The following is a 17,569-nucleotide window of genomic DNA, read 5'->3' on the forward strand; positions in this document are numbered from 1 at the left end:
TTAAATATACAGGTGCTTCTCACTAAATTAGAATATCATCAAAAAGTTAATTTATTTCAGTTCTTCAATACAAAAAGTGAAACTCATATATTATATAGAGTCATTACAAACAGAGTGATCTATTTCAAGTGTTTATTTCTGTTAGTGTTGATGATTATGGCTTACCGCCAATGAAAACCCAAAAGTCATTATCTCAGTAAATTAGAATAATTAATATAAACACCTGAATATGCCTCCTAAGCGTTTAAAAAGGTCCCTTAGTCTGTTTCAGTAGGCTCCACAATCATGGGGAAGACTGCGGACTTGACAGATATCCAGAAGGCAGTCATTGACACACTCCACAAGGAGAGTAAGCCACAAAACTTGCTAAGAAGCTGGCTGTTCACAGAGGGCTGTATCCAAGCATATTAATGGAAAGTTGAGTGGAAGGAAAAAGTGTGGTAGAAAAAGGTGCACAAGCAACCGGGATAACCGGAGCCTTGAAAGGATTGTTAAGAAAAGGCCATTCAAAAATTTTGGGGAGATTCACAAGGAGTGGACTGCTGCTGGAGCCATTGCTTCAAGAGCCACCACACACAGACGTATCCAGGACATGGGCTACAAGTGTCGCATTCCTCGTGTCAAGCCACTCATGACTAATAGACAACGCAAGAAGCGTCTTACCTGGGCCAAGGAGAAAAAGAACTGGACTGTTGCTCAGTGGTCCAAGGTGTTGTTTTCAGATGAAAGTAAATTTTGCATTTCATTTTGAAATCAAGGTCCCAGAGTCTAGAGGAAGAGTGGAGAGGCCACAATCCAAGCTGCTTGAGGTCTAGTGTGAAGTTCCACAATCAGTGATGGTTTGGGGAGCCATGTCATCTGCTGGTGTAGGTCCACTGTGTTTTATAAAGACCAAAGTCAGCGCAGCCGTCTACCAGGAAATTTTAGAGCACTTCATGCTTCCCTCTGCAGACAAGCTTTTTGGAGATGGAAATTTCATTCTCCAGCAGGACTTGGCCCCGTCCACACTGCCAAAAGTACCAATACCTTGTTTAAAAACAACAGTATCACTGTGCTTGATTGGCCAGCAGACTCTCCTGACCGTAACCCCATAGAGAATCTATGGGGTATTCTCCAGAGGAAGATGAGAGACATCAGACCCAACAATGCAGACGAGCTGAAGGCTGCTATCAAAGCAACCTGGGCTTCCATAACACCTCAGCAGTGCCACAGGCTGATTGCCTTCATGCCACACCGCATTGACGCAGTAAATGATGCAAAAAGAGCCCCGACCAAGTATTGAGTGCATTTACTGAACATACATTTCAGTAGACCAACATTTCGGATTTTAAAATCATTTTTCAAGCTGCTGTTATAAAGTATTCTAATTTACTGAGATAATGACTTTTGGGTTTTCATTGGCTGTAAGCCATAATCATAAACATTCACAGAAATAAACACGTGAAATAGGTCACTCTGTGTGTAATGACTATATATAATATATGAGATTCACTTTTTGTGTCGAGGAACTGAAATAAATGAACTTTTGATGATATTCTAATTTAGTGAGAAGCACCTGTATATGGCGATATACTAATTAGTGGATGATTATTCATGGAGTGTGGTTTTCCCCAGACTTGTTATCCCACTAGAAAATTGATATTGTATAAAGGAATAGCACACCAACAATAGGCAGAAAATTATTTTTGAATGCTTTTAAATTTTCTACTCTCATATATTTAAAAAAAATGTATTACACCACAGAGAGAGGTATGGCAACCCTTTGTCAGACAGTATTTGAAGGGATGGAATCACACCCCATTCCTCTACATCCACTGATGGTTGGTCCTTCTCCTATGGGCAATAGAAATTTCCACACTCCCTCTGGATCCCTAGACAGCCCAGTGATTCCATCTTTTCATATACTTCCTGATGAAGGGTACATTACCCGAAACGTTGCTATATTTCACACTGCGGTGTAATAATTTTTTTTAAATGAGGGTAGAAAAGTTAAAAGGCAAAAATGCTGGCACTGCTATCACACCCTCCAGGAATGCATTAAGGCAAACACTTATTGCAGATTACCAGATACAGTGCTGCTCGGCTTGAGATATAGCAGTATAGAAGCCGGAAGAAGCATAGTTTTCGCTAAATAGCTGCACTTACCTCCTTGATCTCCTCTCTCCTCATGTGACTACCATAATAAAGAGCTGCTTTTTTTCCCACGTACCAGTGGCGAGTGCCACTTTCATTCAGTTTTTGCTCACAAGTTTAGAAAAATTAACAGCATTCAAAAAATCATTCATTTTTGTTTCTATTCTTTGTATGCTATTCTTTTATATAATGTTTTCTGATGAAGTAGGGAGTAAGGTGGTCTATTCCACAGGAATAAGCACCCAATCTTTTCTTCACAACATAAATTGGAGGTTGATCAACCCACCTGTCACGGGGTTACCAGGACAGAGAGGAGCCAGAAGACCTCAGTGTCTGATTGCGTCTACTCATGCGCTGAAAAGAAGCACCTTCTTTTTAAACGGGGTCAATTTCTTTTGGCAGTACAGGGGTTAATCAGCCATGCTGAGAGCTCTGGAAGTCTGGACTCTCAGCTGAGCACAGTTTAGTCACTCCCATCCCCTATATAATCTGGGTCCTGACTGACACACATCCTCAGAGGATAGCTTATGCTGCATGGCTGGGAGGATAGTTGTTTGGTGGTTAAATGAGAAGGTGTTTGATGGGTTGATCAATGACTGTTGCTTGGTTTAGTAAATGTGTTAATTCCGTTTCCTTCTCCTACTTTGGTTTTTCCCCATCCTCCACTCCCCGATGCATTCCTCTGTTATATGTGAGTGAATATTTGTATGCCTGGTATTTTTCTGTTGCCCCTGTTCGTGTTGCCTTGTTGGTCTGGTTGGTGTACTGCTGTGCACAGCTGCTCCCCTCTTCCCTGTGTGAAGGAAGGGAACAGACGGAGGGCAGATTCAGTAGATAAGGCATGGTATGTGGCCAAAGCATCTTCACCTTCAGAAGTAACCCGGGGAACAGGGCAAGCTAGGACGTCCACTACCGTTAGGGACAGGGGAATCCTGACGAAGGATTCATTCCGAAACGCGCGTCGAGGCTGTGCTGCTCGTTTACCAGCGGTCCTTAAAGGTATACACCCTCATTTGTCCTTATTTCACCCTCATTGCTATTTTTTGCACTCAGCACTTTGCACTTTTTATATTTGGATGAATATTCCACTGCTGCTATTTAATATTGCACTTTTGTACTTTTGTCTTGAATACACTGACACTTTCTTGAGCCTAGATATATTAGGGTTGGCTCTTTATATTTTATGTCACTTTTCTATAGGGCAAGTATAAAGGTGGTGTATTTACATTTTTTCATATATGTGGACCGTTGTGTATGTTGTTTATTAAACCTATACAGGTATATATTTTAATCAATCTGAGCACACATTGCTTTTCTATATATATGTACCACTATTATATAATAAAGGTATTTTAAATTTCATCTATGTTTTAATATTTTAATTATTTTAAAAAATTCCTATTATTGACCATAATTTCGGGTTTTTTCTTTTGGTTCGGTATGAATGTTTCCCTCGAATGGTCTACCATTCTTCCATTAGCATCCACTCAAAAACGTTGGAAATAGGAAACCTTAATGAGATCTGCCATATTTTTTTATTATTTTTCTACCGTTTCTTTGTGGTATTGCTTGTAAACAGGTCAATTGGTTTCACTGATTCTTGAAGAGCAAGACTCTTTAGAATCTCTGCCTCTCTGACAATCCTCAGTGATCCAAGTGTTTGCTCCCCGGCTTCATCGCTGCACTGTACATACGCAGGGAGACCGCAGTACCGTAGGACTCAACAAGATTTGCAGAACCGGTGGCAAGCATGGACTTTATCCTGCATAACTGTTTTTTTCCTGGGCATATATAGTGTGCCGATTAAACCCGGGTGCATACACACAACTTACATGCACATTGTCAATTGAGTCAGAGTTTAGCGGTGATGCCGATCTTGCGAATCATGTTACACACAACTACAAGGGAGTGATAACATGATTAGTGGGATGACTAGCCTAGGGAAAGCAACTCCCCCATGACTAGCCAACCACTATTTAGCATATCACAACCACAAGAATGATTTTTGTAATATGAAGAAATCAATAAGAAAATAAAATGGGCTTGTTAGGAATGGTATAACAGTAGCAATAAGTACAGTATATGATGGCAGTTTAGGGGGGCATGGGAAAGCTGACAGGTTCCCTTTTAAGTAACATACCTCTTCTCAATGTGACTGGTTCAAATCATGGATGAGCATAATCTGTTAAATGGCTAATGACAAAATGAATAATGTAATGTGGCTTACTGATTAGAGGAGTTGTCTAGCATAGAAAACACATTTTTATAGAGTATTTGAGAGCTCTAAGTTAATGGACTGAGTCCTCAGTTGAAGGTCCTCATCTCTGTAGAGTGTAGGTCAGTTATAAAAAATATTTTTTTACTATGGTGGACCTGTTCTGCATTACATAGAAAGCCCACTGAGTGGAATGGGCACAGTGTAATGCTCAATTTTACATGTGGTGGCGCTAAAGAGAAATTGAACACTTACTTTCAATGGACTTTTCTTGTTAGTAGGGATTATACAACACAGAGACCCTCCTTAAAAGATTGGTGTCCTAAATTACCTAACTTAAGGCTTGTTATGACAATGCATCCTTGGGTGAATTGGTATGAAAAAAAATTGGCAAGTACGATAAAACCAGCAGTCCTGTACCAGTTATGACTTGTATTGTTCAACATTATTGTACTTGTTTTTATGTATACCCCTCCCTACATGTAAAGCGCCATGGAATAAATGGCGCTATAACAATAAATAATAATAATAATAATAATAATAATAATAATAATAACCTTAGCCAGAAGACACTGAAGTTGTTTTACTTCACTGTTAGCCTTCAAGAGCTCTAGTCGAAGTTCTGAGCAGGTGAGCTCCAGATGTTCCTTGTCCATGTGGACAGACTTCAGCACCTCCTGAGATGTCCAGTTCTCTAGGTTATTGTTAGGTGTTACTGTTGTGATTTCAGGTATTTTTTGCCTTTCTCCATCCAACTGAGTTTTTAAACAGTTACTTTCAACTCGGAGACCATCAATTATGATATTTTGGTCTTCCACAGTTTTTGACAAATTACCTCTCTCTTTTCGTTCACTATCCAATAAATTTTGTAATTTACTGACTTCTTCTTTTAGTCTTTTGATCATTACTTGAGCCTCTTGGTGCTCTTTCTCAAGACTTCTCAGGCTACTTGTTAATTGCTGCTGAATGTTGAGCAGTTTCTCTCTTTCAAACTGAGATTGTTCAACAAGTTCTGAATACTTCTTCTCCATCTCTGATAACTTGCTTTGGACATGTGCTTCTTCTTTCTTCGACCTTTCTTGTAAAAGGGTCATTAATTTTTCATTTTCCTGACTGAGCTGTTCTGCTTTCTGTCTTTGTTGCTGTACGGAACTTTCCAGAAATGCTTTCTCTTCCACTAGTTTCTCACTTTCCATTGTAAGCTCTTGCACCATGAGATTCTGATCAGACAGTTCTTGTAGTGTAGCCTGAAGTTCTTCTGCAGTACTATGTTGATTTTCTTCCATTTTATGAATCCTTTCGGTCAATGATGCTACAGAAAGGTCACTTATGTTATTTGAGGAACTACCACTAGTTGAACATTTAGAGCCTTGGCACGGAATGCTTCCTGAAGAACCAGGTCTAGAAGGGACATCTGCAATATGTTCAAAATCTGAATCGGGTGATAAAGATGCTTTTGTCACATCACTACTTGAAGAACCTGATATGTGTAAACCACTTTCTCCTGCAGGCAAGTGACAGTTTTCAGATCTACCAACCATTGGACTCCTTGCCTTACTCCCAACACTTGCAACTCGTGTGGAAGGGGAAACGAGGCTGCTATCTGTTGCATTGCTGGTCGTAGTGTCAGAAAGAGGTGACTGCTCTAAACAATTTAATTTCTCTTTTAGGTTTTTGTTTTCTTGCTTAAGTAAATCAAGCTCCTGTTGGAAAGCTATGGTCTTGTCGTGAAGAGTTTTCATGAATAAATCAGGATCACAACCCTGCATAAGATGCCTTTCCACATCTAGGTCCAGGATATCAGAGCCTAAACTTTCTCTGACTTTACATTTCTGTAGCTCACTTTGCAGTTTACTGATTTCAAAATCTTTTGTTTTTGCTTCAGCCAAGAGCTCCTTAACTTGCAGTTCCAATAACGACTTGTTGTTGGGTTCATTTTCTTGTTTAATTTTTGGTGCTGCGCGGACAGTCTTAGGTGTAAGAGCGCTGGGAGATGTAGGACTTGGTAGTGTTTTTTTTGTTGTAGGGGCCTGTGCACGCAAATTTGTTCTGTCCCTTGTTATTTGGGTAGACAGTTCTCGAGGAGTCGGTATACCAGTCCTTCTTGTTGATGACGGCCCTAATAAAAAAAATATATAAATATATGTTAGTATTTATTCTGTGAATAGGTTCTTATTATATTAACAGCATATTAAATATGAGACATTTATTAGATTTTTTTATGTATGTAATTATTTTTCAGTGCAAACAAAAGTCAAGATGTTGAACTCCAAAGTGTAAAAATGCATTCACTGGACGATTATCGGGAATAAGAGTTTCCAATTGTTCAGTGTAAACAGGTTGCTAATCACCAGAGCAAAACGCTGGGAGAAAAGATCTTTTGGTTTATCATTTTCGGCAATACATCATCCTGTGTAAACAAGACCTGTGCTGCCGAGAACAAAGGCAGTCAATGCGCAGACTACGATCTGGTACTGATCATTCTGTGTGCAAATTAAATGAAGTCTGCCTGGCAGGCAAGCATTTAGTAGCCATTTAAATCAGCAAACAAATAAAGGCCCCGTCACAGTAAGCGAGATCGCTAGCGATATCGCTTAAGCGTCACTGATTTTGTGACGCAGCAGCGATATTGCTAGCGATATCGCTATGTGTGATACTTACCTACGACCGGCTCCCCCCGCTGGCTATCGCTGATCGCGCGAGAACATCCCGGGCCGTTTCTCGTCGGCCACTTCCTGCTGGCGCAGACGAGCGACGCGTGGACGCAGGCAGGAGGACGTTTTCATCGCCGCGTCTGACAGGTAAGTAACGACCGCTGCTGCATCGCTGGTGAGATCTGCCTGTGTGGCAGCTCACTAGCGACCATTTAGCGATGCACCAGCGATCCTGACCGGATCGTATCGTTGTTGGAATCGCTGGTGCATCGCTAAATGTGACGGTACCCTAACTGATCAGCGCGAGTTTACTACCGCCGGTCCGCTGGTGTAAACCCAGCTTCATTTTTAATAAAAGTTGATCAACCAACTTCACCTATCAACTGAACAAAATGTTAATTTACTATACAATGATATTAAAAGTACCTTTACATGAATCATTTACCAAATTACAACTTTTCTAAATTATTATTGCCTCATATCTAGATTTGCCAGGTTCTATTGTTACATTCCTTAATAAAATACATAAAGGAACACGGGCCCATTAAAAGGGGTTATTCCCTGAATCTATTATTTTTCTAAACTTCCTGTAGCCTAATAATCTTTCTAAAAGTAATTTACCCCAGATCTCTGCTGGGCTTCTTTGCTCCTTATAGAGAGCAGATTAGTAAAGACATTATTAATGCAGCTACATTCTGTGCTCAAATGAATGTATGCATTTTTGCCCCCTATACAAGGTGTATCAAGGTCAGGAAAAGTGATTTAAGGAACAGGAAGAACATAAAATGTAAAACTACTAAATCCTTAACCCACTTGCTCATAATTAACTGTTTATGATTAAAAAAACGGAATTAAAAAGCTGCATCAGAAATAAGCCACAGCACGCCTCTGTCTTGGGTTAAGCACCCGGTAGAGTAAGAAACAAAGCAAGCAGTGTTCAGAAGAAAATGAAGATAGCAAAGGACATTCTGACTACAGAGCAGACAGCCCACTCATTCAGGTCAAAGAGTTAGACATCCACAGCTGGAGAATTCCAGGCGAAAAAAGCAGAGAAAAGAACAAGATACACTGGTAATCTGACCATTATTAAAGGATGGAGAATTACGTCACACAGTAGACAAATGGCCCTGCGTTCTGCTACAATCACAGCACTATTAATCCCTGTCATGCTTTCTCAAGAGCTTTTCCAAGCCCCTTCCCCAGAATTGCACATGGTCACCACAGAGGAACCTAAGCAACATGAATACCCTTCAAGACAATGAAGAGGGCGGATGGCTGGGCAGCTGGGCTGATTGAGGTCTCTATGTTTTTCTGGTTGATTTTTTACTTATTAAACAACTCATCTGAAAGAGATCATTCTACTACGATCATCACAAAACCATAATGTAGGATAAAAACAAAATGAATACGGTAAATACCTTGCAGTAAGTAAATAGATAGTAATAGTTCATGTATATGACATAGGATACTTAGCTGACACTTAACAACAGGGCCATCTAAGTACCGTATGTTATTTACATGCACTATTTATTCATTTTGTTTTTATTCTAGGTCATGTTTTCTAATGGCCACAGTGAGTGTGCACCTACTTATTGCACGTCTAACAACATTTGTTCCAGCTCATTTTTTGGTGTGGCTTGAAATGTGTTGTACTTGGTACATACAGGGGCGCAGCTCCCTCTTTTTGGGCTGTGCATTTAGTTTAGATAGCTTTCCACAGGCAGGTGTTTAAACAGTCAGACCTTGGCCCTGTTCGGCCCACATCTACTGAGGCAGCCTGGCACATCGAGAGGTTTTATTTTAGAGATAGGGCCCTCCCGAGTTGTTACACCTTGTCGCGGTCGGATAGCTTATACACTTTTTTGATCATATCAGTGTCAACTAAGTACCCGATGTTATTTACATGTACTACCGAAATACTATTCATTCACTAACTTTACGGGTATGTATTTATTTTTTTCTTATCCTAGGTTATGTTTGTTAATTGCCCCAATGTGAAGGCGGACCCACACACTGCACTTATACCAACATGTGTTCCAGCTAGTGATGAGCAAAGGTACTCTGATATGGTGTTATCCCAGTATGGTTGAGTGCTAACAGAGTGTCTTCGGCGTGCTCGAAAATTATTTTCGAGCCCCCACGCCTGCTTTGACAGCCGTAAAACACACAGGGATTGTCTAACAATCAGCCAATCTCTGCATGTGTTGCAGCTGTCAACAGCCATGAGACATGCAGGTGCGGGGACTCAAACATTTTTTGAGCACTCCGAAGTCACTCGGTTAGCACACAAGCATGCTCAGATAACACCTTGCCCAACATGTTCGCTCATCACTAGTTCCAGCTCATTTCTTTGGTGTTGCTCAAGATCATCCTTAAACCACTAGATTTAAGATAAGTGTCTCTCTTACACTATAGAATACATGAAAAGACCTAAATAAGCTTTAAAAACTTGTACAACTTACTACTATAAATCAATTCTACCAGGTGCTTCGTTCCTCTGGTAGCCATTCAGCCAGCAGCTCTTCTTCCAGGTCTGTGATCAATACAAGACAGCGTTTTTTTGTGTTGGCACAATAAGGAGGCTGGGGGACTGCTCATTTTAGAAGCTGAGCCAGCATCTCTGCTGTCTATCCACAAGCTCTGACCATTCAAGAACTGGCTCAGTTATTGAAATGACGAGTCACCTTCCCGCTTTGGACGCTACTCTAGTCACGTGCCAAAACAGCGGCACAACCACAAGGGAAGCTATTACTATTGGAAACACATTTAATTTTTTTTTTATAGGCTGGACAACAACCTTAATATGTCAGTCTGTATAAATCCAAATCTGTGAAATTCTGTCAAGTTTTCTTCTACATTTCTTAATATTACTTACTGTCTATTATGTTATTCTACAGACTATTCTACATCCAACATTACTAGGAATAAGACAGGAACAGTATTCACTAGTGAAGATCAAGCACTAAAATGCTCGGTACTCAAACTGAGCATGTTGGACGCTGGAACGAGCTCAACCTGAGCTCCGACTATAATGGAAGTCAGTGGGAAACTCAAGCATTTTTCCGGAAGAGCCCAACAGCAGGGCTAGGCAGTCAGGAAAATCACTGAAACGGATGGAAACAGCGCTAAAATGGAATAGTAGTAGCATGGGGAAATCGCCTAGAAGCTTCTCTGCCTACCAGGTTGCTGCTGGGAACAATGTTGTCAGAGTATTACTCCACTTTTACGGACTGACAATAAAACATACAAAACTGAAGATAAAATGGATTTTACAGGAAAAAATGTTAGGAAACATTCATCCTGTATAATGACTTGAATATAAGGCAAAATTAAAGAGAGAAAAAACAAACGCCTCTCCACCCCTTAATAGGCGTATTTCCCGTCGTCTATGACTGCAGCAGTATACCTAGAGAAGGACTAAGGCAATAAACCCAGCCTATATGCCTCCAATCCAAAACTATCCATCCTCCACTGAATGCAGGTAATAGCTCCAGAACGGACAGTATGTAGCAATGTAAAGGATTTTTATTTTAATGGTGTAGCAGCAGTATACAAGTACTGCAACTGCAATTAAACACTGCATGTAAAAGTTTGCAAACCCCCCGGTCAAAATTACTGTTGTTGGGAATAGCTAAGCAAGTTGAAGATGAAATGATCTCTAAAAGGGCTAAAGTTAAAGATTATACATTTCCTTTGTATTTTAAGCTTAATTATTATACATTTACAAAAGGAAATTGGGCTGATGCAAAGGTTTGAGCACCCTGCACGTTTGGTACCAGTAGCACCAGCTTTTGAAAGCATCACAGCTCGTAAACGCTTTTTGTAGCCAGACAAGAGGCTTTAATTTTTTGTTTGAGGGATTTTTATCCATTCTTCATTGAAAATTCTTGCAGTTCTGTGAGATTCCTGGGTCGTTTTACCTGCACTGCTATTTTGAGGACTCACCACAGATTTTCAATGATGTTCAGATCAGGGAACTCTGAGGGCCATCGTCAAAAGATGGAAGCTGAAGGTTTTACATAGTCTAATGTGGATTATGACTTGTGTTTAGGATCATTATCCATTTGTAGAAGCCATACGCTTTTCAACTTCAGCTTTTTTACAGATGGTGTTATGTTTGCACCAAGAATTTGGCTGTCTAAGGCTGGTTTCACACTTGCGTTTTTTTGCGCTGCATTTTTGCGCATACATGCGCATGCGTTTTTTTCCCCTATTTTTAACATGGGAGCACATTGTCATGCGTTTGTACGCGTTTGTATGCACATGCGTTTTTTTAGGGTGTGTGCCCGGGCGCACAATATGCAACCTGTTGCATTTTTAGCGCGTCCGACCTGTCTCAAAAAAACGCATGAGCACAGAATTCACCCAAAAACACATTAAAGTCTATGGGAGCGCTGACGTGCGCATGGTCATGCGTACGTCAGCGTTTAAAAACGCATGCGTTTTTTGTAAAAACCATGCACAAAAAACAATAAAACGCATTAAAAACGTATTAAAAACACAAGTGTGAAAGTAGCCTAACAACTGGGAAACATGCAAGGCAAGAACTCCAGCAAGGCTCAAGCACCCGCGATACTCAAATCGAGTAACAAGCGTACCAGAGCACCCGATGCTTGATTGAATAATGAGCACGTATGCTCATCACTAGTGTTCACACAGTTAGGGACCTACCACGCGATTACTCTTATGAACATTCATTCTTGATCACTGGCCCATGTAAACATGCCAGCAATCAGCTGATGGATGAGCATGTGCTAATTCGGTGGCTAATCACGTCTTTTTTCTAGGCCAAAAATGATCATTGGTGGCAATGCATCGTCCCGTGTTTCTCTTGGTTATATAGATATTTTAGGAAGCAGAGGTTCCCAAGTTATGAACTATACATTCTAATTAGCTGTTCTAATGATACTACAAACCTGGTGATATATAATATAATAATCAAATATAATATTTCACATTTTTCTCAGCATTGAACAGTAGCGCTCCAGATGTGAACATGCTTCTAAAACGGTCAAAAGTGAACCAGAATCTCCAATAAGACCCACACAAAACTTACTAACTTCACACTAGGCAATGGTAGGATATATACAATAAGCAAAACAGAACAGAAACCGGATTACTATAGGTCTGCAACATGCTATTCACTAGCAAAACCTTTCTGGGATGAAAAATATTTTCTAGTAAAATCAAATACCAAGTAAAAAAATAAACCATAACAGATGAGACCATATAATGTGGAAAACGTTACTATGAAACAAGTCTAATATGGAGTTAAATAATGTATATAGGGCCTTGGATCCATTTCAGATGTATTAAAGGGATTTTGTCACCAGATTTTTTTTACCTCATCTGAGAGAATCAGAATGTGAGTTCTTAGGCCTCTTTCACACTTCAGTTTTTTGTGTCAGTGGATCCGTTCCTAACTGATGAGAACGGATGCCACAGGATCCGTAGAATGAAGAATTTTAAAGGAACCGCTGGCCAGGAAGAGGAGAGAGAGAGAGCTCTCTATGTACACTGTCTATTGACAGTGAGCTGCTTATCACAGGAGGGGGATTGGTCGGACCAGCAGTTGTATGAGCATCAGGTACGGAAATGATAAATCACCAAGTAACAAAACCTTTATGACAGGTAAACAAGAGTATACAGCTTAATAAATAACACAGGCCAAAAGATAAGTTTGACAAACGTTTTGCTTGTTTGTCGGTTGATCGGCAGCACCATTATCGTGAAATGAGCGTTCCTAGATATGCACAGTCACGATATTCTTCCAGAATGAATGGACCTTTACACATGTGCCATTTATAACACTATTGTCTTATACAGCAAAGGGACCTTCGGATCCCCACTGGCAACATGGGACAGGTGCGACGACTACCTTTGCACCCTCGGTAACACTACTGGAGACAAAAAAAAAATGAATAGAAAGGCAGCTACAAGTCAAGTCAGCAGTTGTTCATAGTGAAGATGGTGATGGCAATATTGCAGAGGACAGAGGTAATCACTCTGCAGCACAAAATATGTCTGCGTTGACTGCATTCAAACAAAGTGATGACTCAGCAATGCTTTTATTGATAGTGAGTAAATATAAAAGATTAGCACTTGTTTAACTCTTCTAAGTCTGTATTATGTCGAGTGATAAAAAACCATGCATATACATAGTATTCAATTTTCAATTAATAAGTATTATTAAAATAAAAAAGTTATTACCATTAAGGAGGAGAATAAATTAAAAAAACAGACCAATGTGCAATGATCTCGGGGATTAGGAACGGCCTCCTATCTGCAAGAATCCACAGGTCTTCTTTTGATTAGCCGGCCTGGCGTGAGGTCATTGATGCGGCGTAACACACATGTAACGTCTCTCCAGATCGGCTAATCAAAAGAAGAGCCATGGATGCAGTCAGATTAGAGGTCATTCTTAGGACTTCCACCCAACAACTCCAGATTACAAACATGGCCAATGGAAAGTCACACAAACGCTAGCCCCTACTAATAATGAGCGAACGAGCTCGGATAAGGTGTTATCCGAGCATGCTCGAGTACTAACAGAGTGTCTTCTGAGTGCTCGAAAAATATGTTTGAGTCCCCGCGGCTACATACCTCGAGGCTGTTTGACAGTCGCAACACATGCAGGGATTGGCTGTTTGTTAGGCAATCTCTGCATGTGTTGAGGCTGTCAAACAGCGGCAGGGACTCGAACATATTATTCAAGCACACCAAAGATACACTGTTAGCACCCGAGCATGCTCGGATAACGCCTTATCCGAGAACGTTCGATAATCACTAGCACCCTACATAATCTGAAAAAAATAAGCAATAACTAAATATACAATGAAGAGGAAAATGGCACAATGAATGCAGACTTCTAAGATTTTCCAGTAGTGTTCTATCATGGATAATATAAGCAATTACTACCGAGATATGTAAGGAAAGGTGTAACGATAATGTAAAGTGTGTATTTTTCCCTATTATCACACCTTCCGGACCATTCCAGAATCTTCTATTCACATACTGAACTCTGCTGTGGCTAGCGTTTGACTCCCCTGTTCTTTTCCATTTGCCTGTCATGCCTGCAACTTTCTCCCCCCTCACAGCCTGTGACATTGTCCACCCCTCTTTCTCCCCCCCAGCCTCCACACACACTCTTTGTAACCTGAGATACCAGTGAGTGATTTCCCTCCTCCCAGCAGGGAGCCTCTTTGTCTTCCCATGTGCTCTGACTTCTCATAGACAATAATGAGAATCTAATCATTTGGTCATAAAGAGATGCAAGTGTGTGATAGAAAAATGAGAGATACATATTTGGAACGTGCTATAATAGAGCTTCGTGTCAGCGCCTCTTGCTAAATTCTAGCTTCAGCGGAATCTGAGAAGTGGATTCCTGCGCAGCCGGGGCAGCCCGATGCTTCGTGTTTGGTTTTGAATGAATGCCAGAGACAAGCTGAATAAAATGATACTATGTGCGTTTCTATTCGAGGTACCCTCTGCGAGATATGATTATTATAGTTTTCTTAGCCAGATTGTAACTCTGAAAGCAGGGGGAGGACCGCCACAAACCAGCCCCTTTAGTGATGTCACAAGCCCAGAGGTATAAGGTACTTTCCTGCAGTCTGCAGTCACTTCGTTCCTGGGAATCTGCTGCAATCAGACCCCTCAATGCATTATGACGTCTGGCTCCTCCCACCAGCATGGTTTAGCCTAAGATGATCTAAGCAATACGTGAGTTTATTTCTGCTTTTAATCCCCCTTTTTATTTGTATTTGCTTTGTACATAATTTAATTGTCTCAGTTTGTAAAATCTTTTTATACCTTCTGTAAACACTGCCAACCTTTTTTTTTTAAGTAAAATATAAAATTATTAGTCTTGTATCTCTTTGCTCAATGACTAATTCACGTGCCTAAAAGTTAATTATACTACTAATTTGGGTTGGCTTCATACCCCTTTATTAATTTTAAATATTAATAGAGAAATCGGACGCTGGTGGCAGCGAAGTGTGCTCTGGGCTAGGTGGGCTAGCTGGCAATGACAGAAGGGGTTTTATAAGCTGATTGTCTGGCTGCGGCCAGAGCCTTTATAATTACCTCGCTGCAGCGGGCCTAATAGCCAGTGCACAAGTAGCCCGCCCAGCGACTAATTATCCTATGTGCAGTTCCCTGACTGACCTGAGAGTAAAGGGGCGCCGGAGAGCTGCAAGTTCCAAAGTGGAACCAAAAGTGGGATATACATAAATCCCGGCAATTCTTGATATAGTGTGGCAGTGGTGGGATAACTAAAATAAGCCCCCCTGCGGTAAATTGATAGGTCAAGACTAGCTTGCTGTTTTCATCACATTGTGGCAGTGGTGGGATAACTAAGATAAGCCCTCCTGCACATGTGATAGCTGTGTGCGGCCAAAGGTCATATTCCTCCTTTCCCTGACAAAAGGTAACAGGTCTTCTTAGGCATTTGTGTGAAACAATTTATTAAACCGTATGTCCATACATAGCCACTGAAATAAGGCACATGTAGAAAAAGATGTGGAGTCAAGTAACTGGATTAAAAAAAAAAAATACACCTTTATTAAGGCACATTAAAAGCATATGAATGCATGATAAAAATTATTAGAAAAACTGATAAGAGAATCAGAAAAACAGATGGGGAACCCCATGGATATACATGTAAGCCTATAATACATATTTCTGTCCCTCGAGGACAGTGTGTGTGCATGTGTATATAAATATATATATTTATTGTTTTGTAGGAGTTTCACTTACCCAGCTGCGGTTGAGGTAGGCACAGGAAATGGTTTAATTAAAACGTCCAGGCCAGGCTGGTTTATTACAACTTCATAAACTGCTCAGCATAAGAAAACCAAAAGACAGCCTTTACCATTACAGTGTGAAAAAAACCCCAAAGTGAATAGTCCATATATCATTCGGAGTTCGCCCGCTCAGGTCAATGCCCTTTAACAAACACACTGGAGACCGCCACACCTCAAGTCACAGACACTGAATGAGGCACTTGGTCTCCACTTTATCTGCCATACCGCACCCCTGGGGTGGGGATATGTGAGCAGTCATTACCACCCATTTCTTTGACTGCTCGCAAAACCCGGCCCTGATACACAATATTAACTCTCTCAGGACTATACTTGATGGAGCCTGCTTTCCCGGGCTTACATCACCGAAGCTACTAACCTTGATGATACATATCTCCTCTCAGGGACCTGTTCGTCGGCCATCTTACTATATAAGTAATCAATGCAAATGGATTTGCAAAGTAAGCCTAGCAATTAAAGCCAATAAGAAGAGAGATGGAAATATGTAGGCAAAGATTACCAAGCGTTCAAAAGGAAATCAAAAACAGTTATTCAGCAGGGATCAAAGGGTCCAACATACGTTTCGCTGAAAAAGATTCTTCTGGGGGTGGTTAAGTGCTGATAATTATTATATTTATACAGAGATTATCCATTTCAAAAAAGTTAGGAGTGCCTGCAGATGTAGACAATCATGTTACAATAATATCTAGCTCTGGCAGTATGGCGATTAGCTGATTACTACAGGTCTGGATTAAGAAACCTGTTATTGACAGGAAAAGTTGTAGATACCCATGCTAATCCTGCTATGGACACGTAAGAGTACATGACAGTCATTCAAGTAGTCTGTCGAATAGATGGGGTGGTCCAGAGAACCCCATCATGTTGTTCATAATGACCTGGACTGTTCTGACAGGACAGCTTCTGTAATTTGAGACACTACAATGTGGCTACCAATCCGGTAGCCAAAAATTGAGTGCCATGAACAGAGGCATTCAAGATCAAGTAGTTAGGTGGGGTCCAAATTATTGATAAATACAAAACAAAAATGCGTGTCGGGAATTTAAATGCAGTCATCTTTTCATTAGACCATGCCATTATTATTTGTTTTACCTACTGAATGTATGTATGCCTAACAAGCAGTTCTAAACCCAGTGACTCACAACTACTGTATGTGCTGCATTAGAGGTGTGGTGCCTTGTGTATATTTAATACTTCAGAATTAAACCAAACATGTATGAGATCAGATTTTTAGGATTTTAGAACTATATGATTATTAAAGAATCATCTAATTTATAGCTTTTATTATGAGAGGTAAGCTGTAATAACATACAACTAGAAAGTTACCTTGCTGTGTAACAATGTTGTATCAATTTCTGCACTGCTCCCTATAATTACCAGAATGGCAATTAGTATCAACTAAAACATATACTCTATGTGACTGCAGACTTCTGACAGTGTGCGGTGCATACACTGTCAGAATTCGCCAGTATTCCTGGCTAGATGATTTCCATACTTTCAGCCACATTCCGACTAGACATGTCCAGCTCCTCTCACAATGCGCAAATTGAGAGAAGTCAGGCACATCTAGTCTGCATGTGACCACATCTGCAAATCGCATACTTGCTCTCACAGGCAATACTGGTGAATCCTGACAGTGTGTGCACAGCACGCTGTCAGGATTCAAAAGTCAGCAGTCACATCGTGTATAGGATTTATTTGATACCATTTATAGTTCTGATAATTATAAGAACGAGTACAGACATGGA

The 17,569-nt window shown here is 40.5% G+C and overlaps 1 protein-coding gene across 7 annotated transcripts in view; it reads right to left on the minus strand.

Moving 5' to 3' along the window:
• Positions 1-17,569, minus strand: part of SPECC1 (sperm antigen with calponin homology and coiled-coil domains 1) — a 490,142-nt gene that overhangs the window by 187,540 nt on the left and 285,033 nt on the right. For all 7 annotated transcript variants that reach the window (XM_073565376.1, XM_073565374.1, XM_073565375.1 and 4 more), the window contains one exon: positions 4,906-6,467. In XM_073565376.1, coding sequence (XP_073421477.1) covers positions 4,906-6,467 — 1,562 coding nt within the window. The remainder of the gene's footprint in view (positions 1-4,905; positions 6,468-17,569) is intronic.

The sequence above is a fragment of the Dendrobates tinctorius genome, unplaced genomic scaffold (genome assembly GCF_039654945.1).
Source record: "Dendrobates tinctorius isolate UK_male_01 unplaced genomic scaffold, ASM3965494v1 ptg000016l, whole genome shotgun sequence".
In the NCBI taxonomy this organism is placed as follows: domain Eukaryota; kingdom Metazoa; phylum Chordata; class Amphibia; order Anura; family Dendrobatidae; genus Dendrobates; species Dendrobates tinctorius.